The following is a 25,888-nucleotide window of genomic DNA, read 5'->3' as shown; positions in this document are numbered from 1 at the left end:
CAGCCTGTGCTCCCTTCTTCATTTTGTGTCTCTCAGCCTGCATCCTTCATCCTGTTTCTCTCAGCCCCTCTTTAATCTGTGTCTCTCAGCCTATGCCCCCTCCTTCACTCTGTGTCTCTCAGCCTGCACCCCCGCTTCTTCACTCTGTTTCGGCCTGCATACTGCCCCTCCTTCACTGTGTCTCTCAGCCTGTGCCCCCTCCTTCACTCTGTGTCTCTCACAGGGATGTCATTTTTTTGTACTATAAATAATTTTTTTTAAACAATATCATTATGGAGAAATTCTGTATTTTTACTGTTTATTTAATGCATGTGCCAAGACGTTGAATATACAGTATATCTTTGAATTCATATAAATGTAGTAATTTGATATCTAATGCCAGAGTTGTAAATAGATTTCTCTATCGTCCTAGTGGATGCTGGGGTTCCTGAAAGGACCATGGGGAATAGCGGCTCCGCAGGAGACAGGGCACAAAAAGTAAAGCTTTTCCAGATCAGGTGGTGTGCACTGGCTCCTCCCCCTATGACCCTCCTCCAGACTCCAGTTAGATTTTTGTGCCCGGCCGAGAAGGGTGCAATCTAGGTGGCTCTCCTAAAGAGCTGCTTAGAAAAAGTTTAGCTTAGGTTTTTTATTTTACAGTGAGTCCTGCTGGCAACAGGATCACTGCAACGAGGGACTGAGGGGAGAAGAAGTGAACTCACCTGCGTGCAGGATGGATTGGCTTCTTGGCTACTGGACATCAGCTCCAGAGGGACGATCACAGGTACAGCCTGGATGGTCACCGGAGCCGCGCCGCCGGCCCCCTTGCAGATGCTGAAGTCAGAAGAGGTCCAGAATCGGCGGCTGAAGACTCCTGCAGTCTTCTAAAGGTAGCGCACAGCACTGCAGCTGTGCGCCATTTTCCTCTCAGCACACTTCACACGCAGTCACTGAGGGTGCAGGGCGCTGGGGGGGGGCGCCCTGGGAGGCAAATGTAACCTATATAAAGGCTAAAAATACCTCACATATAGCCCCCAGAGGCTATATGGAGATATTTAACCCCTGCCTGGATTCACTAAATAGCGGGAGACGAGCCCGCCGGAAAAGGGGCGGGGCCTATCTCCTCAGCACACGGCGCCATTTCCTCTCACAGCTCCGCTGGTCAGGACGGCTCCCAGGTCTCTCCCCTGCACTGCACTACAGAAACAGGGTAAAACAGAGAGGGGGGGCAAATTTATGGCGATATTTTGATATATATAAAGCAGCTATAAGGGAGCACTTATTATAAGGCTATCCCTGTTATATATAGCGCTTTTGGTGTGTGCTGGCAAACTCTCCCTCTGTCTCCCCAAAGGGCAAGTGGGTCCTGTCTTCGTTAGGAGCATTCCCTGTGTGTCTGCTGTGTGTCGGTACGTGTGTGTCGACATGTATGAGGACGATATTGGTGTGGAGGCGGAGCAATTGCCAAATATGAGGATGTCACCCCCTAGGGAGTCGACACCAGAATGGATGCCTTTATTTATGGAACTACGGGATAGTGTCAACACGCTAAAGCAGTCGTTTGACGACATGAGACGGCCGGACAATCAATTAGTGCCTGTCCAGGTGACTCAAACACCGTCAGGGGCTGTGAAACGCCCTTTGCCTCAGTCGGTCGACACAGACCCAGACACAGGCACTGACTCCAGTGGTGACGGTGACGAATCAACCGTATTTTCCAGTAGGGCCACACGTTATATGATTTTGGCAATGAAGGAGGCGTTACATTTAGCTGATACTACAGGTACCACTAAACAGGGTATTATGTGGGGTGTGAAAAAACTACCTATAGTTTTTCCTGAATCAGAAGAATTAAATGACGTGTGTAATGAAGCGTGGGTTGCCCCTGATAAAAAGCTGATAATTTCAAAGAAATTATTGGCATTATACCCTTTCCCGCCAGAGGTTAGGGAGCGCTGGGAAACACCTCCTAGGGTGGACAAGGCGCTAACACGCTTATCTAAACAAGTGGCGTTACCCTCTCCTGAGACGGCCGCACTTAAAGATCCATCAGATAGGAGGATGGAAAATATCCAAAAAAGTATATACACACATGCAGGTGTTATACTACGACCAGCTATAGCGACTGCCTGGATGTGCAGTGCTGGGGTAGTTTGGTAAGAGTCCCTGATTGAAAATATTGATACCCTGGACAGGGACAATATTTTACTGTCGTTAGAACAAATAAAGGATGCATTTCTTTATATGCGTGATGCACAGAGGGATATCTGCACACTGGCATCACGGGTAAGTGCTATGTCCATTTCGGCCAGAAGAGCTTTATGGACGCGACAGTGGACAGGCGATGCGGATTCAAAACGACATATGGAAGTTTTGCCGTATAAAGGGGAGGAGTTATTTGGAGTCGGTCTATCAGATTTGGTGGCCACGGCTACAGCCGGGAAATCCACCTTTCTACCTCAAGTCACTCCCCAACAGAAAAAGGCACCGACTTTTCAACCGCAGCCCTTTCGTTCCTTTAAAAATAAGAGAGCAAAGGGCTATTCATATCTGCCACGAGGCAGAGGTCGAGGGAAGAGACAGCAACAGGCAGCTCCTTCCCAGGAACAGAAGCCTTCCCCGGCTTCTACAAAAGCCTCAGCATGACGCTGGGGCTTCTCAAGCGGACTCGGGGACGGTGGGTGGTCGTCTCAAAAATTACAGCGCGCAGTGGGCTCACTCGCAGGTAGATCCCTGGATCCTGCAGATAATATCTCAGGGGTACAGGTTGGAATTAGAGACAGATCCACCTCGCCGTTTCCTGAAGTCTGCTTTACCAACGTCCCCCTCCGAAAGGGAGACGGTTTTGGAAGCCATTCACAAGCTGTACTCTCAGCAGGTGATAGTCAAGGTACCTCTTCTACAACAAGGGAAGGGGTATTATTCCACTCTTTTTGTGGTACCGAAGCCGGATGGCTCGGTAAGGCCTATTCTAAATCTGAAGTCCTTGAACCTGTACATAAAGAAGTTCAAGTTCAAGATGGAGTCACTCAGAGCAGTGATAGCGAACCTGGAAGAGGGGGACTTTATGGTATCCTTGGACATCAAGGATGCGTATCTCCACGTTCCAATTTACCCCTCACACCAGGGGTACCTCAGGTTCGTTGTACAAAACTGTCACTATCAGTTTCAGACGCTGCCGTTCGGATTGTCCACGGCACCTCGGGTCTTTACAAAGGTAATGGCCGAGATGATGATTCTTCTTCGAAGAAAAGGCATATTAATTATCCCATACTTGGACGATCTCCTAATAAGGGCAAGGTCCAGAGAACAGCTAGAGATGGGATTTGCACTGTCTCAAGAAGTGCTAAAACAGCACGGGTGGATTCTGAATATTCCAAAATCCCAGTTAATGCCGACAACTCGTCTGCTGTTCCTAGGGATGATTCTGGACACGGTTCAGAAAAAGGTTTTTCTCCCGGAGGAAAAAGCCAAGGAGTTATCCGAGCTTGTCAGGAACCTCCTAAAACCAGGAAAGGTGTCTGTACATCAATGCACAAGAGTCCTGGGAAAAATGGTGGCTTCTTACGAAGCAATTCCATTCGGCAGATTCCACGCAAGAATTTTCCAAAGGGATCTGTTGGACAAATGGTCAGGGTCGCATCTTCAGATGCACCTGCGGATAACCCTGTCTCCAAGGACAAGGGTGTCTCTTCTGTGGTGGTTGCAGAGTGCTCATCTATTGGAGGGCCGCAGATTCGGCATACAGGATTGGATCCTGGTGACCACGGACGCCAGCCTGAGAGGCTGGGGAGCAGTCACACAAGGAAGAAACTTCCAGGGAGTATGGACGAGCCTGGAAACGTCTCTTCACATAAACATTCTGGAACTAAGAGCAATATACAATGCTCTAAGCCAGGCAGAACCTCTGCTTCAGGGAAAACCGGTGTTGATCCAGTCGGACAACATCACGGCAGTCGCCCATGTGAACAGACAGGGCGGCACAAGAAGCAGGAGTGCAATGGCAGAAGCTGCAAGGATTCTTCGCTGGGCAGAGAATCATGTGATAGCACTGTCAGCAGTGTTCATCCCGGGAGTGGACAACTGGGAAGCAGACTTCCTCAGCAGACACGATCTTCACCCGGGAGAGTGGGGACTTCATCCAGAAGTCTTCCACTTGCTGGTAACCCGTTGGGAAAGACCAATGGTGGACATGATGGCGTCTCGCCTCAACAAAAAACTGGACAGGTATTGCGCCAGGTCAAGAGATCCGCAGGCAATAGCTGTGGACGCGCTGGTAACGCCTTGGGTGTACCAGTCGGTGTATGTGTTTCCTCCTCTGCCTCTCACACCAAAAGTATTGAGAATTATACGGCAAAGAGGCGTAAGGACGATACTAGTGGTTCCGGATTGGCCAAGAAGGACTTGGTACCCGGAACTTCAAGAGATGATCACAGAAGATCCGTGGCCTCTACCTCTAAGGAGGGACTTGCTTCAGCAGGGTCCCTGTCTGTTTCAAGACTTACCGCGGCTGCGTTTGACGGCATGGCGGTTGAACGCCGGATCCTAAAGGAAAAAGGCATGCCGGAAGAAGTCATTCCTACTTTGATTAAAGCAAGGAAGGAAGTAACCGTGCAACATTATCACCGAATTTGGCGAAAATATGTTGCGTGGTGCGAAGAATGGGTCTCAAATTGGGATCTATTAAGGTTCAAATTTCGGCCCTGTCGATTTTCTTTCAAAAAGAATTGGCTTCAGTCCCTGAAGTCCAGACCTTTGTTAAGGGAGTGCTACATATACAGCCTCCTGTGGTGCCTCCAGTGGCACCGTGGGATCTCAATGTGGTTTTGGACTTTCTAAAATCTCATTGGTTTGAACCACTAAAGAAGGTGGATTTGAAATATCTCACATGGAAAGTGACCATGCTTCTAGCCCTGGCTTCGGCCAGGAGAGTGTCAGAACTGGCAGCTTTATCTTACAAAAGCCCATATCTGATTTTCCATTCGGACAGGGCAGAACTGCGGACTCGTCCGCATTTTCTCCCTAAGGTGGTGTCAGCATTTCATCTGAACCAGCCTATTGTAGTGCCTGCGGCTACAAGTGACTTGGAGGACTCCAAGTTACTGGACGTTGTCAGAGCATTAAAAAAGGACAGCTGGAGTCAGAAAATCTGACTCGTTGTTTATATTGTATGCACCCAACAAGATGGGTGCTCCTGCGTCTAAGCAGACGATTGCTCGTTGGATCTGTAGCACAATCCAACTTGCACATTCTGTGGCAGGCCTGCCACAGCCTAAATCTGTAAAGGCCCACTCCACAAGGAAGGTGGGCTCATCTTGGGCGGCTGCCCGAGGGGTCTCGGCATTACAACTTTGCCGAGCAGCTACGTGGTCAGGGGAGAACACGTTTGTAAAATTTTACAAATTTGATACTCTGGCTAAGGAGGACCTGGAGTTCTCTCATTCGGTGCTGCAGAGTCATCCGCACTCTCCCGCCCGTTTGGGAGCTTTGGTATAATCCCCATGGTCCTTTCAGGAACCCCAGCATCCACTAGGACGATAGAGAAAATAAGATTTTACTTACCGATAAATCTATTTCTCGGAGTCCGTAGTGGATGCTGGGCGCCCATCCCAAGTGCGGATTATCTGCAATAATTGTACATAGTTATTGTTAACTAATTCGGGTTATTGTTGAAGGAAGCCATCTTTCAGAGGCTCCGCTGTTATCATACTGTTAACTGGGTTTAGATCACAAGTTGTACGGTGTGATTGGTGTGGCTGGTATGAGTCTTACCCGGGATTCAAAATCCTCCCTTATTGTGTACGCTCGTCCGGGCACAGTACCTAACTGGAGTCTGGAGGAGGGTCATAGGGGGAGGAGCCAGTGCACACCACCTGATCTGGAAAAGCTGTACTTTTTGTGCCCTGTCTCCTGCGGAGCCGCTATTCCCCATGGTCCTTTCAGGAACCCCAGCATCCACTACGGACTCCGAGAAATAGATTTATCGGTAAGTAAAATCTTATTTTTCTTTTCTTTTTTTCAGGTGTGACGTACCTGGATCACTTAGGCACAGCACTTTTTCCTGAAAGTCTTCTTCAAAAATTCATGGCTGATTTGTCTGGAAATGTTTACGGTTAGGATAAGTACTTAATTTCCTCTAATATTAGAAGGCTGCTAATTTCCTGCATTTTCTTTAACATGCAATGATTAATGTAAATGTAACCTGCTGCTGAGCTTTTATAGCTTTTGTATGGTTCCGGTATGAATGGCGGTCAATGTTAAGGTGGACAGTCATTAGATCGACCACTATAGGTCGACACTGATATGGTCGACATGGACAAATTGTCGACACATGAAAGGTTGATACATGAAAAAGTCAACATGGATTTTTGAACTGTTTTTGGTGTCATTTTTTCCGTAACATGACCAGGAACCCCAATTAGTGAACAGCGTCTCCTGCAAGGTTTCTCGATGCGCTCGACACAGATTACTATTCCCAATCGTAGTCCACGTGGATGGTAAAGTATGAAAAAGTAAAAAATCTATATTTAAAAAAAAAAAGCCATGTCGACCATGTCAATGTTGACCAATAGTGGTCGACCTAAAGAGTGTCGACGTTAACATTGTCGACTATCTGAACGGATACCCTTTTGTAATGTGTGTGACTTTATACAGATACATTTCATAACAGTTGCTTTTTAATTGAAAGGATTCGACAGTGTGAATACCAAGTTATGCTTTCTTATAACCTCTAAGTAGACATAAGAAGTGCTCTCTGAAACATGACAATTTTGCTTTGCAAAATGGAGGACATGGGGCCTAATTCAGATCTGATCACTGGGCTGCTAATTTTGTTGTCCTGTGATCAGATAGTTGCCGCCTACAAGGGGAGTGTAAATTCGCTGTGCAAGTGTGCGATCGCATGTGTAGCTGAGCTGCAAAAATCCACTTTGTGCAGTCTTACTCCTCCAGTGCGATGAGAATGGGCTGGAGCTGACGTCACACACCCTCCCTGAAAACTCTTGGGCACGCCTGTGTTTTCCCGAACACTGCCAGTAAATGCTCAGTTGCCACCTACAAACCGGCTCTTCCTGTCAATCACCTTGCGAACGCCCGTGCATTTGGATTTTTCACACCATCCCGTCGCTGACCGTCGATGCCCGTTATTGCTGTCCGATGCGCATGTGCATTGCAGTGCATAGGATCTTATCATCCGCTGAATTAATGAATTCCCCCCATTGTTATATGTAGTCAGTCAACACTAAATAATGTATTTAATGAGGGACTTAAATCAATGAAAAGAGTTTTGATATGTACCCTCGAAGTAGAATTTAAAGGACAATTGCTGCCTCATGTATGAATCAATTTTGAAATCATGAACATAGAAGTGCGCACGGGTGAGAGGGGGGGGGGCTTGGTGCGCACAGGCACCCCCTAATGTCTGGCACCCACCGCACGTCACGCATACGATCCCATCATCGCTGTATGTGTGCTGCTGCGCATCGCTGACCGTCTCTTACACCCCCTCCACTCACATAGCTGTTGTGGGTGTCTGGAGGCACAGCCCTGCCCACCCGCTGTCATGATCCGAGTGACTCCCTCGCGATGTGACGTGATGATGTTCCGCCGCATGCCCTCCCTCCCTGCCTGCCCTGCACTCAGTCTCTCTCCAGTGACTCCACGTGAGTCCTGCCCTGTCATATCCTACAGCCTGGCTGACACACCCCAGGACTGGAGCCTAGGACTAGATGCCGCTGGCGGACAGAGGACCGTGGTGGACTGGACACAGGCAGCTGAGCCTTCCTGCCTGAGCCTGATTCAGAGTGAGAGTTGAATGAATGACCACTCACTCATTTGTGTGCACCAGGGGAAAGAGAGGGGTTCAGGCCAGCCAGGGTGTGGGGAGATAAAATTAGTGATGTGCGGCGGGCACTTTTCGTGTTTTGTGTTTTGGTTCTAATTCCCCGCTCGTGTTTTGGTTTTGGATTGGTTTTGCCAAAACCACCCTTTCGGGTTTTGGTTTTGGATCTAAATGAATTTTTCTCTGACGTCCTAAGTGGATGCTGGGACTCCGTAAGGACCATGGGGAATAGCGGCTCCGCAGGAGACTGGGCACAACTAAAAGAAAGCTTTAGACTAACTAGTGTGCACTGGCTCCTCCCACTATGACCCTCCTCCAGACTCCAGTTAGAATCTTGTGCCCGGCTGAGCTGGATGCACACTAGGGGCTCTCCTGAGCTCCTAGAAAGAAAGTATATTTTAGGTTTTTTATTTTACAGTGAGATCTGCTGGCAACAGACTCACTGCAGCGAGGGACTAAGGGGAGAAGAAGCGAACCTACCTGACTGGAGGTAGCTTGGGCTTCTTAGGCTACTGGACACCATTAGCTCCAGAGGGATCGAACACAGGACCCGACCTCGATCGTTCGGTCCCGAAGCCGCGCCGCCGGCCCCCTTACAGAGCCAGAAGCAAGAAGTGTTCCGGAAAATCGGCGGCAGAAGACTTCTGTCTTCAACAAGGTAGCGCACAGCACTGCAGCTGTGCGCCATTGCTCCTCATGCACACCTCACACTCCGGTCACTGATGGGTGCAGGGCGCTGGGGGGGGGGGGGGCGCCTTGAGGGCAATATAATACACCTTTGCTGGCAAATCTACACCATATATAGTCAGGAAGGCTATATAGGTGTAAAAATACCCCTGCCAGAATTCCAGAAAAAGCGGGAGAAGTCCGCCGGAAAAGGGGCGGGGCTATCTCCCTCAGCACACTGGCGCCATTTTTCCCTCACAGCTCCGCTGGAAGGACGCTCCCTGGCTCTCCCCTGCAGTGTCAAGCTACATAAGGGTAAAAAAGAGAGGGGGGCACTAAATTTAGGCGCAGTATATATATAATACAAGCAGCTATAGGGGAAAACACTCTGTATAGTGATATCCCTCTGTTATATAGCGCTCTGGTGTGTGCTGGCATACTCTCTCTCTGTCTCCCCAAAGGGCTTTGTGGGGTCCTGTCCTCTGTCAGAGCATTCCCTGTGTGTATGCAGTGTGTCGGTACGGCTGTGTCGACATGTTTGATGAGGAGGCTTATGTGGAGGCAGAGCAGATGCCTATAAATGTGATGTCACCCCCTGCGGGGCCGACACCTGAGTGGATGGTTATGTGGAAGGAACTACGTGACAGTGTCGACTCCTTACATAAAAGGTTTGACGACATACCAAATATGGGACAGCCGGCTTCTCAGCCTGTGCCTGCCTAGGCGTCTCAAAAGCCATCAGGGGCTCTAAAACACCCGCTACCTCAGATGGCAGACACAGATGTCGACACGGATACTGACTCCAGTGTCAACGACGATGAGACTAATGTAACTTCCAATAGGGCCACACGTTACATGATTGAGGCAATGAAAAATGTGTTGCACATTTCTGATGTTACCCCCGGTACCACAAAAAAGGGTATTATGTTTGGAGAGAAAAAACTACCAGTAGTTTTTCCTCCATCTGAGGAGTTAAATGAAGTGTGTGAAGAAGCGTGGGCTTCCCCCGATAAGAAACTAGTAATTTCTAAAAGGTTACTAATGACGTACCCTTTCCCGCCAGAGGATAGGTCACGTTGGGAAACATCCCCTAGGGTGGATAAAGCGCTTACACGCTTGTCAAAGAAGGTGGCACTACCGTCTCCGGCCGCCCTAAAGGAACCTGCTGATAGAAAGCAGGAGGCTATCCTGAAGTCTGCATATACACACACCGGTATTATACTGAGACCAGCTATTGCTTTAGCATGGATGTGCAGTGCTGCAGCTGCGTGGTCAGATTCCCTGTCGGAAAATATTGATACCCTAGACAGGGACACTATATTGCTAACCGTAGAGCATATTAAAGACGCAGTCTTATACATGAGAGATGCACAGAGGGATATTTGCCGGCTGGCATCTAAAATAAGTGCAATGTCCATTTCTGCCAGGAGAGGGTTATGGACTCGGCAGTGGACAGGTGATGCAGACTCAAAAAGGCACATGGAAGTTTTGCCTTATAAAGGTGAGGAGTTGTTCGGGGATGGTCTCTCGGACCTAGTTTCCACAGCAACTGCTGGGAAGTCTGCATTTTTACCCCATGTTCCCTCACAGCCAAAGAAAGCACCGTATTATCAGGTACAGTCCTTTCGGCCCCATAAGGGCAAGCGGGTTAAAGGCGCGTCCTTTCTGCCCAGAGGCAGAGGGGAAAAAACTGCAGCATACAGCCAGTTCCCAGGAGCAAAAGTCCTCCCCCGCTTCCTCTAAGTCCACCGCATGACGCTGGGGCTCCACAGGCGGAGCCAGGTACGGTGGGGGCCCGTCTCAAAAATTTCAGCAATCAGTGGGCTCGCTCACGGGTGGATCCCTGGATCTTTCAAGTAGTATCTCAGGGGTACAAGCTGGAATTCGAGACGTCTCCCCCCCGCCGTTTCCTCAAATCTGCCTTGCCAACAACTCCCTCAGGCAGGGAGGCAGTGATAGAGGCAATTCACAAGCTGTATTCCCAGCAGGTGATAGTAAAGGTGCCCCTACTTCAACAAGGACGGGGTTACTATTCCACAATGTTTGTGGTACCGAAACCGGACGGTTCGGTGAGACCCATTTTAAATTTGAAATCCTTGAACACATATATAAAAAAAATTCAAGTTCTAGATGGATTCGCTCAGGGCGGTTATTGCAAGCCTGGATGAGGGGGATTACATGGTATCACTGGACATCAAGGATGCTTACCTGCATGTCCCCATTTACCATCCTCACCAGGAGTACCTCAGATTTGTGGTACAGGATTGTCATTACCAATTCCAGACATTGCCGTTCGGTCTATCCACGGCTCCGAGGGTCTTTACCAAGGTAATGGCCGAAATGATGATACTCCTTCGAAAGAAGGGAGTTTTAATTATCCCGTACTTGGACGATCTCCTGATAAAGGCGAGGTCCAGGGAGCAGTTGTTGGTCGGGGTAGCACTATCTCGGGAGGTGCTACAACAGCACGGCTGGATTCTAAATATTCCAAAGTCACAGCTGGTCCCTACGACACGTCTACTGTTCCTGGGGATGGTTCTGGACACAGAACAGAAAAAAGTGTTTCTCCCGGAGGAGAAGGCCAAGGAGCTGTCATCTCTAGTCAGAGGCCTCCTAAAACCAAAACAGGTGTCGGTGCATCACTGCACGCGGATCCTGGGAAAGATGGTAGCTTCCTACGAAGCAATTCCATTCGGCAGGTTCCATGCAAGAACCTTTCAGTGGGACCTGTTGGACAAGTGGTCCGGATCGCATCTTCAGATGCATCGGCTGATCAGTGATAACCCTGTCTCCAAGGACCAGGGTGTCTCTGCTGTGGTGGCTGCAGAGTGCTCATCGTCAAGAGGGCCGCAGATTCGGCATACAGGACTTGGTCCTGGTGACCACGGATGCCAGCCTTCGAGGCTGGGGGGCAGTCACACAGGGAAGAAACTTCCAAGGACTATGGTCAAGTCAGGAGACTTCCCTACACATAAATATTCTGGAACTGAGGGCCATTTACAATGCCCTAAGTCAGGCAAAACCCCTGCTTCAAAACCAGCCGGTACTGATCCAGTCAGACAACATCACGGTGGTCGCCCATGTAAACCGACAGGGCGGCACGAGAAGCAGGACGGCGATGGCAGAAGCCACAAGGATTCTCCGATGGGCGGAAAATCACGTGTTAGCACTGTCAGCAGTGTTCATTCCGGGAGTGGACAACTGGGAAGCAGACTTCCTCAGCAGGCACGACCTCCACCCGGGAGAGTGGGGACTTCATCCAGAAGTCTTCCAACTGATTGTAAACCGTTGGGAAAGGCCACAGGTGGACATGATGGCGTCCCGCCTAAACAAAAAGCTAGAAAGATATTGCGCCAGGTCAAGAGACCCGCAGGCGATAGCTGTGGACGCTCTAGTGACACCGTGGGTGTACCAGTCAGTTTATGTGTTCCCTCCTCTTCCTCTCATACCAAAAGGTACTGAGGATAATAAGGAGAAGAGGAGTAAGAACTATACTCATTGTTCCGGATTGGCCAAGAAGAGCTTGGTACCCGGAACTTCAAGAAATGATCTCAGAGGACCCATGGCCTCTGCCGCTCAGACAGGACCTGCTGCAGCAGGGGCCCTGTCTGTTCCAAGACTTACCGCGGCTGCGTTTGACGGCATGGCGGTTGAACACCGGATCCTGAAGGAAAAGGGCATTCCGGAGGAAGTCATTCCTACGCTGATTAAAGCTAGGAAAGAAGTAACCGCAAACCATTATCACCGCATATGGCGAAAATATGTTGCGTGGTGTGAGGCCAGGAAGGCCCCAACAGAGGAATTTCAGCTGGGCCGTTTCCTGCACTTCCTACAGTCAGGGGTGACTATGGGCCTAAAATTGGGTTCCATTAAGGTCCAGATTTCGGCTCTATCGATTTTCTTCCAGAGAGAACTGGCTTCACTACCTGAAGTTCAAACTTTTGTTAAGGGAGTGCTGCATATTCAGCCCCCTTTTGTGCCTCCAGTGGCACCTTGGGATCTCAACGTGGTGTTGGATTTCCTAAAGTCACATTGGTTTGAGCCACTTAAAACCGTGGAATTGAAGTATCTCACGTGGAAAGTGGTCATGTTGTTGGCCTTGGCTTCGGCCAGGCGTGTATCAGAATTGGCGGCTTTGTCATGTAAAAGCCCTTATCTGATTTTCCATATGGATAGGGCAGAATTGAGGACTCGTCCCCAATTTCTCCCTAAGGTGGTATCAGCCTTTCATCTGAACCAACCTATCGTGGTGCCTGCGGCTACAAAAGACTTGGAGGCTTCCAAGTTGTTGGACGTAGTCAGGGCCCTGAAAATTTATGTTTCCAGGACAGCTGGAGTCAGAAAGACTGACTCGCTATTTATCCTGTATGCGCCCAACAAGTTGGGTGCACCTGCTTCAAAGCAGACTATTGCTCGCTGGATCTGTAGTACGATTCAGCTTGCACATTCTGCGGCTGGACTGCCGCATCCTAAATCAGTGAAAGCCCATTCCACGAGGAAGGTGAGCTCTTCTTGGGCGGCTGCCCGAGGGTTCTCGGCTCTACAACTTTGCCGAGCAGCTACTTGGCCGGGGTCAAACACATTTGCTAAATTCTACAAGTTTGACACCCTGGCTGAGGAGGACCTAGAGTTTGCCCATTCGGTGCTGCAGAGTCATCCGCACTCTCCCGCCCGTTTGGGAGCTTTGGTATAATCCCCATGGTCCTGACGGAGTCCCAGCATCCACTTAGGACGTCAGAGAAAATAAGAATTTACTCACCGGTAATTCTATTTCTCGTAGTCCGTAGTGGATGCTGGGCGCCCATCCCAAGTGCGGATTGTCTGCAATACTTGTATATAGTTATTGTTTAACTAAAGGGTTATTGTTGAGCCGTCTGTTGAGAGGCTCCGTTGTTATCATACTGTTAACTGGGTATTGTATCACAAGTTATACGGTGTGATTGGTGTGGCTGGTATGAGTCTTACCCGGGATTCAAAATCCTTCCTTATTGTGTCAGCTCTTCCGGGCACAGTATCCTAACTGAAGTCTGGAGGAGGGTCATAGTGGGAGGAGCCAGTGCACACCAGTTAGTCTAAAGCTTTCTTTTAGTTGTGCCCAGTCTCCTGCGGAGCCGCTATTCACCATGGTCCTTACGGAGTCCCAGCATCCACTACGGACTACGAGAAATAGAATTACCGGTGAGTAAATTCTTATTTTTTTAAAAACATAAAAACAGCTAAAATTACAGAATTTGGGGGTAATTTTGATCCTATGGTATTATTAGCCTCAATACAATTTCCACTCATTTCCAGTCTAATCTGAACACCTCACATCTCACAATATTGTTTTTAGGCCAAAAGAATGCACTGAGGTGGCTGCATGACTAATCTAAGCGACACAAGTGTGCAGCACAAACACCTGCCAGTGCCATCTTGGCAGTGCCGTAACTACACATTTCAGCGCTGTGTGCAAGAAACAGCATCGGCGCCCCCCCCCCCCATATACAAAAACAGGGCCAGTGCGCTCAAAATATAGGGCGTGGCTTCATGGGGAAGGAGCATGGCCACAGAGCTCCCTTTTGCACATTACGGCAGGTATAGTACCCGTTTTACACATTACGGCAGGCAGAGCACATTAGGCAGGCAGACAGTCCTCCTTTTACACGTTACGGCAACAGACTCCCCCTTTAACACACTGAGGCAACAGTCCCCCTTTTTACACATTACGGGAGATACAAGGAGGGTGAGGATAAGGGTGCTGAGGGGGAGGTACAGGGAGGGTGAGGATCAGGGTGTTGAGGGGGAGACACAGGGAGGGTGAGGATCAGGGTGCTGAGGGGGAGACACAGGGAGGGTGAAGATCAGGGTGCTGAGGGGGAGACACAGGGAGGGTGAGGATCAGGGTGCTGAGGGGGAGACACAGGGAGGGTGAGGATCAGGGTGCTGAGGGGGAGGCACAGGGAGGGTGAGGATCAGGGTGCTGAGGGGGAGACACAGGGAGGGTGAAGATCAGGGTGCTGAGGGGGAGACACAAGGTGGGTGAGGATCAGGGTGCTGAGGGGGAGACACAGGGAGGGTGAGGATCAGGGTGCTGAGGGGGAGACACAGGGAGGGTGAGGATCAGGGTGCTGAGGGGGAGGTACAGGGAGGGTGAGGATCAGGGTGTTGAGGGGGAGACACAAGGAGGGTGAGGATCAGGGTGCTGAGGGAAAGACACAGGGAGGGTGAAGATCAGGGTGCTGAGGGGGAGACACAAGGTGGGTGAGGATCAGGGTGCTGAGGGGGAGACACAGGGAGGGTGAGGATCAGGGTGCTGAGGGGGAGACACAGGGAGGGTGAGGATCAGGGTGCTGAGGGGGAGACACAGGGAGGGTGAGGATCAGGGTGCTGAGGGGGAGACACAGGGAGGGTGAGGATCAGGGTGCTGAGGGGGAGACACAGGGAGGGTGAGGATCAGGGTGCTGAGGGGGAGACACAGGGAGGGTGAGGATCAGGGTGCTGATGGGGAGACACAGGGAGGGTGAGGATCAGGGTGCTGAGGGGGAGACACAAGGTGGGTGAGGATCAGGGTGCTGAGGGGGAGACACAGGGAGGGTGAGGATCAGGGTGCTGAGGGGGAGACACAGGGAGGGTGAGGATCAGGGTGCTGAGGGGGAGACACAGGGAGGGTGAGGATCAGGGTGCTGAGGGGGAAACACAGGGAGGGTGAGGATTAGGGTGCTGAGGGGGAGACACAGGGAGGGTGAGGATCAGGGTGCTGAGGGGAAGACACAAGGTGGGTGAGGATCAGGGTGCTGAGGGGGAGACACAGGGAGGGTGAGGATCAGGGTGCTGAGGGGGAGACACAGGGAGGGTGAGGATCAGGGTGCTGAGGGGGAGACACAGGGAGGGTGAGGATCAGGGTGCTGAGGGGGAGACACAGGGAGGGTGAGGATCAGGGTGCTGAGGGGGAGACACAGGGAGGGTGAGGATTAGGGTGCTGAGGGGGAGACACAGGGAGGGTGAGGATCAGGGTGCTGAGGGGGAGACACAGGGAGGGTGAGGATCAGGGTGCTGATGGGGAGACACAGGGAGGGTGAGGATCAGGGTGCTGAGGGGGAGACACAAGGTGGGTGAGGATCAGGGTGCTGAGGGGGAGACACAGGGAGGGTGAGGATCAGGGTGCTGAGGGGGAGACACAGGGAGGGTGAGGATCAGGGTGCTGAGGGGGAGACACAGGGAGGGTGAGGATCAGGGTGCTGAGGGGGAAACACAGGGAGGATGAGGATTAGGGTGCTGAGGGGGAGACACAGGGAGGGTGAGGATCAGGGTGCTGAGGGGAAGACACAAGGTGGGTGAGGATCAGGGTGCTGAGGGGGAGACACAGGGAGGGTGAGGATCAGGGTGCTGAGTGGGAGATGCAGGGAAATAGGAGGCAGGAGGAAACGGAGCGCAGCATCAGCGGCTGTGTGTATGTGCTGTCAGTGGGGACTCGGACTTTACTAACTAGAGTCGACAGCAGCACACAGGCTCTTCCAAGTTCCACGTTCTATAGGCTCCAGGGCTCCTCGCTGTGCAGCAGGAGAGTCAGGGCGCAGGGCAGTGTGGGAGAGACGTCTGACATCATCACGTGATGTCTCTTCCCGAATTGCAGGGGAGGAGGGCTGGGCTGCCGCTGGGCCATCTGTTATACTGACGCCGCAGCGCTGCACTGAGCTTACAGCAGCAGCAGCGGCTTGAAAACCTCCTCTGACATGAAATTGAAGCCACCGCAGCCCGCCCGTGTCCAGCTGAAGCCGGCAGCTTAAACTAGACACAGGCGGGCGGGCAGGCGGACGGACGGCGGCGGCTTCGGCTTCAACTTCAGTTCAGAGGAGGTTTCAGAGGAAGTTGAGGGCGGGTGAGCGGGCAGCGGCTGCAGAGGGACATGGGCGGGCAGCGGCGGCAACTTCAGCAGGATCATGCAGGCGGCGCCACCATCCGCGGGACACAGGTGGCGCCGCCGCCATCAGCAGTTAGTCGGAGCTAGCGGGCGTGATGGCCGATGGTGGGCCCTCAGTGCATTTGCGCTGTGGGCAAGGCACCAATCGGCACACACCTAGTTACGGCTCTGCATCTAGGAGTGGCACTGCAGTGGAAGACAGGCCATATACGGCAGTATCACTGGACTGAACTTATACACCAGTACCACTGGAATTATACGGCAGGATCACTGGACTTATACGCCAGTACCGCTGGACATATACGGCAGTATCAATGGACATATACGGCAGTATCACTGGACATATACGGCAGTATCACTGGACATATACGGCAGTATCACTGGACATATACGGCAGTATCACTGGACATATACGGCAGTATCACTGGACATATACGGCAGTATCACTGGACATATACAGCAGTATCACTGGACATATACAGCAGTATCACTGGACATATACAACAGCACATGGACACCACCACTGGACTGATGCAGGACAACACAGCACCACTGCAATGGACTGGACTTATACAGCAGCACTGGACATATGGCAGCAGAGGACACTACCACTGTGACTGGACTGATGCAGCACAAGACACTACCACTGAGGATGGAGACACGTCCTCTCTCTACACTCTCCAATGCCGGAGTGAAAATGGCGGGGACGCGCGGCTCCTTATATGGAATCCAAACCCCATGAGAATCCGACAGCGGGATGATGACGTTTTGCTTTGTTCTGGTTTCCGAGTCAGGCGGGGAAACCCGAGCCTGACTCGGATCCGAGCTTGTGACGTGAAGTCCGGGGGGGAATTTGGTTCTCTGAGAACCGAACCCACTCATCTCTAGATAAAATTCTGTATAAAATATAGAAAAAAAAAGGGTTATTACTTTTCTCTAATGTCCTAGTGGATACTGGGGTGACATTAGTACCATGGGGTATAGATCAGGTCCATTGGAGCCTGGCATTTTAAGAAATCAGTCAGTGTGTGCTGGCTCCTCCCCTCTATGCCCCTCCTGCAGACTCAGTTTAGAAAAATGTGCCCAAGGAGCCGGGTTCTTTCCTCTGGAGCTCCAGAGAGTTTTCTTCAGACTTTATGTTAGTTGGTTATTTTCAGGCAGCACTGGTTGGCAACCAGTCTGCCTGCATTGTGGACTTAGGTGGGGGGGTACCGAACCAACTAAATATAGAGTTAATGGTTCGTATCCCCGCTGACAGGACACTGAGCTCCTGAGGCGCAGTTTCTCATGCCCCAGGGTGTGAGCCCACGCCGGCAGCATGCCGCTACCCCTAACAGATGCCGAATAGAAGCGGTGCGGTGAGTACTACACCGGGGTCCCAGATAGCAGATCACCGGTGACAATGGAGCTCCCACTCACGATTGCAGGACTTTCATCGGGCTGCACCCACTGTGTGGAATGCCCTACCACGCACAATAAGACTCTCCTATAGTCTCCAAACCTTCAAGCGTTCCCTGAAAACTCACCTCTTCAGGCAAGCGTATCAAATTCCAGAACGGCCCACATAACTTTCATAAACCTTCCTATCAAATTGCATCCACTCTGCACAGTTCACACATATCCTCACATGTGTCATAATACCACACAGTAATGACCTGTACACGACAAACATTATTAATTTCATTATAAATATAATGTGCCTTACACATTATGTCAATCTTTATTAATGCCCTTATACACATAATGTCGGTTACACATATGCCGCACATTATCAATGCACTTATACACATAATGACACACATAATGCCCCTTACACATATGCCACACATTATTAATGCACTTATACACATGACACACATAATGCCCCTTACACATATGTCGAACACTACTGCACAACCATCTCACCCGCACACACCACTCGCATGGCTGCTGAGACTGTGACCTCTGCCTCTGCTTGGATACAGATGTGTCCTCATACATCTTGCCTTAAAATGCCATGCAGCAGAAGATACCTGAATCAGCTGGTAGCTCTGCTAACGTTGGGTGACTTTTTTTTATGAAAATGCATCTTATTTGCATTACTATGTGGCTAGAATGCACAAGAAGCTTCTGCTGATAAAATTGATATGCGGCATGTCTATATTCTGTGTGCAACTGTGGATGTATCTGCATACGAAATGCTACATTACAGTAATTTCCGGTAATACACTTTAACGTAGTATTTCGTAGGCAGATACAGCTGCAGTTGCACACAGACTATAGGCATGCCGTATATCATTTTAATCAACAGAACCTGCTTGTGTCCTTAGGCATACCAAATGCCCTAGGCAATTGCCCAGTTTGCCTATGCCTAGGTCCGGCTCTGATCAATATATATATATATATATATATATATATATATATATATATATATATAGAAAACCAATGTAAAGGGGCACTCACCAGAGATTTGCATTTAAAAAGCATTGAATTTTAATGCATACTTATCAGAATAATGTTTCAAACAGATAATTCAATTGTTCTTTTGAAGAACAATTGAATTATCTGTTTGAAACATTATTCTGATAAGTATGCATTAAAATTCAATGCTTTTTAAATGCAAATCTCTGGTGAGTGCCCCTTTACATTGGTTTTCTATATGTTGGAGTCTGGACTTTACACTGGACCTCTCGGGAGTCACCCCAGTCATTGATATATTGGGTCGGTGAGAGTGCGACCATACCTGGAAGTATATATATATATATATATATATATATATATATAATTTGAAATGTCCGCACTCACAGCAATACATGATCACCAATGGGGTGCTTCTCAAGAAAGTCCAAAATCGGACATCCACATATACCAGATATTATCCAGATCCACAACAGGGTCCAGAATAGAGGGCACTCACCAATCCAACTTCATTAAAGATTTTATTGGTACATCAGAGTCATCACATAATGTCGACGTTTCGGCTCTAGCAAGCCTTTTTCAAGACAGCCCCAGGAGACATCTGCTCAGCATGCCAGGAATAAGCAATATATATATATTGTGACAAGGATCACACACACGGGGACTCAGATGAACACTTTTGGTGTTTATTTTGAACAGCAGGTCACCACATAGCAAGTTAAATCCATATGCAGTCGGTATTACAGGCAGTAGCATACAGGCACTCTCAGCATAGCAGACTCTTGATAGGCTCCAGTGGTCACTAGTCTAACCCACACAACCCGGCCTATCACTTGGGTAGCTATTCCACCATCAAGAGCAAGGTGACTCTGCCCTGGAAACCCTTATATCAGGAAATCCCAGGTGCTGCTGATCATAGACCTGGGATTCTGCTACTGCTTCCAAAACCTGGTCTGGATCCTCCACATTACTTTCGGCATCGGCATTGAGGTGCTGTTTCCCCGGATGATGCCTCACCTAAAACTTAAATGGCTGCAAAGCCAAAAACCAACGGGTCACACGAGCATTCACCTCTTTGTATGCATCCACTGTAAGGGTGCATGGTCTGTGACCAACAAAAACTCCTGTCCCAATAAATTGTTGTCATTACAGAGTTCATAATACAAACTGATAATCAAAACAGTATATCTGTACATGAGCTGCAATCATGCATGCTCCATCTTTCTCCTTCATGTTACCTTCAGAATACAGGAACAAACAAGCGTAAGACATACATCACAGACTGTAAAACACATAATATATATACCTGCTGTCCCTCCTGTGTAACACATCGAGTCTGAATCTATTGAATGCTGTTTCTCAACACCCCTTCTCAATAGGTGAGACTTGATCCACGAGACCCATCATCCTAGATAGTCTGTGATGTATTTCTCCAGCCAATGGCTTATTGAGGATGTCTGCAGTCATATCTTCTGTTGGGCTATATTACAAGTTGAGAAGACCTTGTTCCTGTAGATCCTTCAAGAAGCGGTACTTCACATCAATGTGTTTGGTCCTTGGATTTACACGTTCTGTTAGTGCTAATGCAAGACATCCTTGATAATCTTCAAAGATTTCTGTAGGTTCTGCTTGTTGCTGTCCCAAATCAGCTAACAATTTTCTCAGCCATATTAGCTCTTGACTTGCTTGAGCTGCTGCAACATACTCTGTTTCTGTGGAAGAAAGTGTATTACACATGATTGCTTTCTACTTGTCCAGCTGATTAGTCCTTCACCAAGTAGAAATAGGTAACCACTTGTGGACTTTCTGTCAGTAGAGTCTCCAGCCCAATCTGCATCTACATATCCAATCAGATTACGCATTCTGCTGCTGGAAGTCTAAGTCCTAAACCGATGGTTACCTTTAAGTAACGTATAACCCTTTTCACGGCATTCCAGTCCATCTGACTTGGCTTGGAGACCTTTCTGCTTAGATTGCTACTGCTGTGGTAATGTCGGGTCTGGTAATAGTAGCAACATACAGCAATTTTCCTATTGCCTTTCTGTACTGGTGATTGTCTGGTAATGGTGTACCTTCATTGTACATTTCCTTTATGTAGTTGGTCTCCATGGGAGTACTTGCTGGTTTTGCATCTGGCATCCCAAACTCCTCAATGGCTTCCTGTATCTTTTGTTTCTGGTTTAAGGTAAAGGGGGTCATTCTGAGTTGATCGCTAGCTGCAGTTGTTCACACCACAGCGATCAGGCTAAAAATCGGCATTTCTGCGCATGTGTATGGGCCGCAATGTGCATGCGCGTCTTACGGGTACAAAGCCCGTTGTGGTTGTTCACAGGTTGTAGCAAAGTTTTCAGTCGCACTGACGGCCGCAAGAAGATTGACAGGAAAGGGGAGTTTCTGGGTGTCAACTGACCGTTTTCAGGGAGTGTTTGCAAAAACGCAGGCGTGTCTTAAAAAACGCAGTCGTGGCTGGGCGTTCACTGGGCGGGTGTATGACGTCAAATCTGGACATGAATAGGCTGAAGAGCTACTCTGAAACTGCACAAACTATTTTAGCAGAGCTCGGCTGCACATGCGTTTGCACTTCTGCTAAGCTAAAATACACTCCCCAGTGGGTGGCGGCATAGCGTTTGCACGGCTGCTAAAACTAGCTAGCGAGCGATCAACTCGGAATGACCCCCAAAGTTGCCATTTTCTTCTCTCGCTATTTGAATACCTAAATAGTGTATTATATTTCCTAGGTATTTTGATTCGAATTCCTTGTTCAGAATCTGCAGTAATTTCTCTTTATCCTCTTCTTGCTCAAAACATACTACAATATCGTCCACATAGATTAACAGGTAGATCCACCTGTCAGCTATTTCCTTGACATATAAGCAGGGATCTGCTTTGTTTCTCACAAAGTCTTCCTGTATGAGTACTTAATTTAATTTTGTGTTCTAGGCTTTTGCTGCCTGCTTCAGACCATATATACTCTTCTGGAGCTTGCATACTTGGTCTGGTCTTTCAGGGTCTTTGAAACCTGGTGGCTGTTCCATGTAAATATCCTCCTTTAGCTCGCCATGTAAGAACGCTGTCTTTACATCGAAGTGTCTCACTTGCATATCCTTTGCAGCTGCTACTGTAAGTAATGTCCTTATGGTTGTGTGCTTTACTACTGGAGCAAATGTCTCATCATAGTCTTCTCCATATTTTTGTGAATATCCTTTGGCTACTAATCTGGCCTTGTATCGCTCCACTTTTCCATCTGTGTGGTATTTGACTTTGAATGTCCATTTGCTGCCTATGGTTTTTCTTCCTGCTGGCAGTTCTGTTAGTGTCATAGATTTTATTTCTTCTTTTGCTGCTTCTATCCATTTTTCAGCTTCCTGTTCTGGTAAGTCAGATACTTCTTCCCATGATGTGGGTTCACGTATGCTGATGGTACTAGTTTTAAATGAGAGATGCACTGGTGCCTTGTCATTGTTCTCTCTGGTCGAGCGCCTTACTTCATTTGTAGTGCGCTCCTGCATACCTTTGGTATCTGGTTCGACAGAGCCATAACTAGGTGTGTGCCAATGGTGCCTTGCCCACAGCGCAAATGCACTGAAGGCGCACCATTGGCACACTCCTCCCCCCAGACGGCCGCTGCACTGGCATCGTCGTGGTAGCGCACCTCATCCCCCTGTATCCCACCAGGGCGCCTGCGCCTTGTGAGTCCCGGCACCAGGGTAGTGCACCACAGTCATTAGTATGAGCGGGTAAGGGACGGGGAGTGGCGCTGCTCACTCTCGTATCCCGCCTGTGAGTACCGGAGCCTCACCCCCGCATCGCACGTCACCAACATATCTCTTCGTCCCGGCGCCTCAGCGCCGCATCGCACCTCACCTTCTGCAGCCTGTGAGTCATGGCGCCTGTGGAAGGGACGGGCGCCGGCTGTGTATAGGAGGGTCCGTCTGCGTGGAAATTGTGGAAGAATCGTCGCTCAGGTACACACACACACACTCGCACTCTCTCGTGTAAAAAAGAACCGGGCCCTGTTGCTGTCGTGTAAAAAGGGGGACTGGCTGCCATAATGTGTAAAAAAGGGGACGCTGTCTGCCGTAATGTGTAAAAAGGGGGACGTTGTCTGCCGTAATGTGTAAAAATAAGAATTTACTTACCGATAATTCTATTTCTCGTAGTCCGTAGTGGATGCTGGGAACTCCGTAAGGACCATGGGGAATAGCGGCTCCGCAGGAGACAGGGCACATCTAAAGAAAGCTTTAGGATCACCTGGTGTGCACTGGCTCCTCCCCCTATGACCCTCCTCCAAGCCTCAGTTAGGATACTGTGCCCGGACGAGCGTACACAATAAGGAAGGATTTTGAATCCCGGGTAAGACTCATACCAGCCACACCAATCACACTGTACAACTTGTGATCTGAACCCAGTTAACAGCATGATAATAGAGAAGCCTCTCGAAAAGATGGCTCACTACAACAATAACCCGAATTTTTTGGTAACAATAATTATGTACCAGTATTGCAGACAATCCGCACTTGGGATGGGCGCCCAGCATCCACTACGGACTACGAGAAATAGAATTATCGGTAAGTAAATTCTTATTTTCTCTGACGTCCTAGTGGATGCTGGGAACTCCGTAAGGACCATGGGGATTATACCAAAGCTCCCAAACGGGCGGGAGAGTGCGGATGACTCTGCAGCCCCCAATGAGAGAACTCCCGGTCCTCCTCAGCCAGGGTATCAAATTTGTAGAATTTTACAAACGTATTTGCTCCTGACCAAGTAACTGCTCGGCAAAGTTGTAAAGCCGAGACCCCTCGGGCAGCTGCCCAAGATGAGCCTACCTTCCTTGTGGAGTGGGCATTTACAGATTTTTGGCTGTGGCAGGCCTGCCACAGAATGTGCAAGCTGAATTGTACTACAAATCCAACGAGCAATAGTCTGCTTAAAAGCAGGAGCACCCAGCTAGTTGGGTGCATAGAGGATAAACAGCGAGTCAGATTTCCTGACTCCAGCCGTCCTGGAAACATATATTTTCCGGGTCCTGACAACGTCTAGCAACTTGGAGTCCTCCAAGTCCCTAGTAGCCGCAGGCACCACAATAGGTTTGGTTCAGGTGAACGCTGAAACCACCTTAGGGAGAAACTGAGGACGAGTCCTCAATTCCGCCCTGACCGAATGGAAAATCAGATAAGGGCTTTTACAGGATAAAGCCACCAATTCTGACACGCGCCTGGCCCAGGCCAGAGCCAACAGCATGACCACTTTTTCTGTGAGATATTTTAACTCCACAGATTTAAGTGTGTCAAACCAATGTGACTTTTGGAACCCAAAAACCACCTGGAGATCCCAAAAGTGCCACTAAAGGCACAAAAGGAGGCTGTATATGCAGTACCCCTTTAACAAATGTCTGAACTTCAGGGACTGAAGCTAGTTCTTTTTTTTTTTTTTTTTTTTTGGAAGAAAATTGACAGAGCCGAAATTTGAACCTTAATGGACCCCAATTTCAGGCCCATAGATACTCCTGTTTGCAGGAAATGTAGGAATCGACCCAGTTGAATTTCCTCCGTCGAGCCTTACTGGCCTCGCACCACGCAACATATTTTCGCCAAATGCGGTGATAATGTTTTGCGGTTACATCCTTCCTGGCTTTGATCAGGATAGGGATGACTTCATCCGGAATGCCGTTTTCCTTCAGGATCCGGCGTTCAACCGCCATGCCGTCAACGCAGCCGCGGTAAGTCTTGGAACAGACAAGGTCCTTGCTGGAGCAGGTCCCTTCTTAGAGGTAGAGGCTACGGATCCTCCGTGAGCATCTCTTGAAGTTCCGGTTACCAATTCCTTCTTGGCCAATCCGGAGCCACTAATATAGTGCTTACTCCTCTCCATCTTATCAATCTCAGTACCTTGGGTATGAGAGGCAGAGGAGGGAACCCATACACTGATTGGTACACCCACGGTGTTACCAGAGCATCTACAGCTATTGCCTGAGGGTCCCTTGACGTGGCGCAATACCTGTCGAGTTTTTCCCAACGGTTTATAATCATGTGGAAGACTTCTGGGTGAAGTCCTTACTCTCCCGGGTGGAGGTCGTGCTGAGGAAAACTGCTTCCCAGTTGTCCACTCCCGGAATGAAAACTGCTGGCAGTGCTATCACATGGTTTTTCGCCCCGCGAAGAATCCTTGCAGCTTCTGCCATTGCCCTCCTGCTTCTTGTGGCACCCTGTCTGTTTACGTGGGTGACTGCCGTAATGTTGTCCGACTGGATCAACACCGGCTGACCTTGAAGCAGAGGTCTTGCTAAGCTTAGAGCATTGTAAATGGCCCTTAGCTTCAGGACATTTATGTGAAGTGATGTCTCCAGGCTTGACCATAAGCCCTGGATATTCCTTCCCTGTGTGACTGCTCCCCAGCCTCGCAGGCTGGCATCCGTGGCCACCAGGACCCAGTCCCGCATGCCGAATCTGCGGCCCTCTAGAAGATGAGCACTCTGCAACCACCACAGGAGGGATACCCTTGTCCCTGGTGACAGGGTTATCCGCTGAAGCATCTGAAGATGCGACCCGGACCATTTGTCCAGTAGGTTCCACTGGAAAGTCTTGCGTGGAATCTGCCGAATGGGATTGCTTCGTAGGAAGCCACCATTTTTACCCAGAACCCTTGTGCATTGATGCACTGAGACTTGGTTCGGTTTTAGGAGGTTCCTGACTAGCTCGGATAACTCCCTGGCTTTCTCCTCCGGGAGAAACACCTTCTTTCTGGACTGTGTCCAGGATCATCCCTAGGAACAGAAGACAAGTCGTCGGAACCAGCTGCGATTTTGGAATATTGAGAATCCAATCGTGCTGCCGCAACACTACCTGAGGTAGTGCTACACCGATCTCCAACTGTTCCCTGGATCTCACCCTTATCAGGGAATCGTCCAAGTAAAGGATAACTAAAATTCCCTTCCTTCGAAGGAATGTCATCATTACGGTCATTACTTCAGTAAAGACCCGGGGTGCCGTGGACCATCCCTACGGCAGTGTCTGAACTGATAGTGACAGTTCTGTACCATAACCTGAGATACCCTTGGTGAGAAGGGTAAATTTTGACATGAAGGTAAGCATCCTTGATGTCCCGAG

At 49.4% G+C, this 25,888-nt stretch overlaps 1 protein-coding gene across 2 annotated transcripts in view; it reads left to right on the top strand.

The window, feature by feature from the left end:
* MOCOS (molybdenum cofactor sulfurase) overlaps window positions 1–25,888 on the top strand; it is a 1,370,999-nt gene that overhangs the window by 200,407 nt on the left and 1,144,704 nt on the right. For both annotated transcript variants that reach the window (XM_063922731.1, XM_063922730.1), the window contains exon 2: window positions 6,002–6,091. In XM_063922731.1, the coding sequence (XP_063778801.1) occupies window positions 6,002–6,091 (90 nt within the window). The remainder of the gene's footprint in view (window positions 1–6,001; window positions 6,092–25,888) is intronic.

This window comes from Pseudophryne corroboree, chromosome 5, assembly GCF_028390025.1.
Source record: "Pseudophryne corroboree isolate aPseCor3 chromosome 5, aPseCor3.hap2, whole genome shotgun sequence".
In the NCBI taxonomy this organism is placed as follows: Eukaryota; Metazoa; Chordata; class Amphibia; order Anura; family Myobatrachidae; genus Pseudophryne; species Pseudophryne corroboree.
This window is presented reverse-complemented; position numbering and strand designations above follow the sequence as displayed.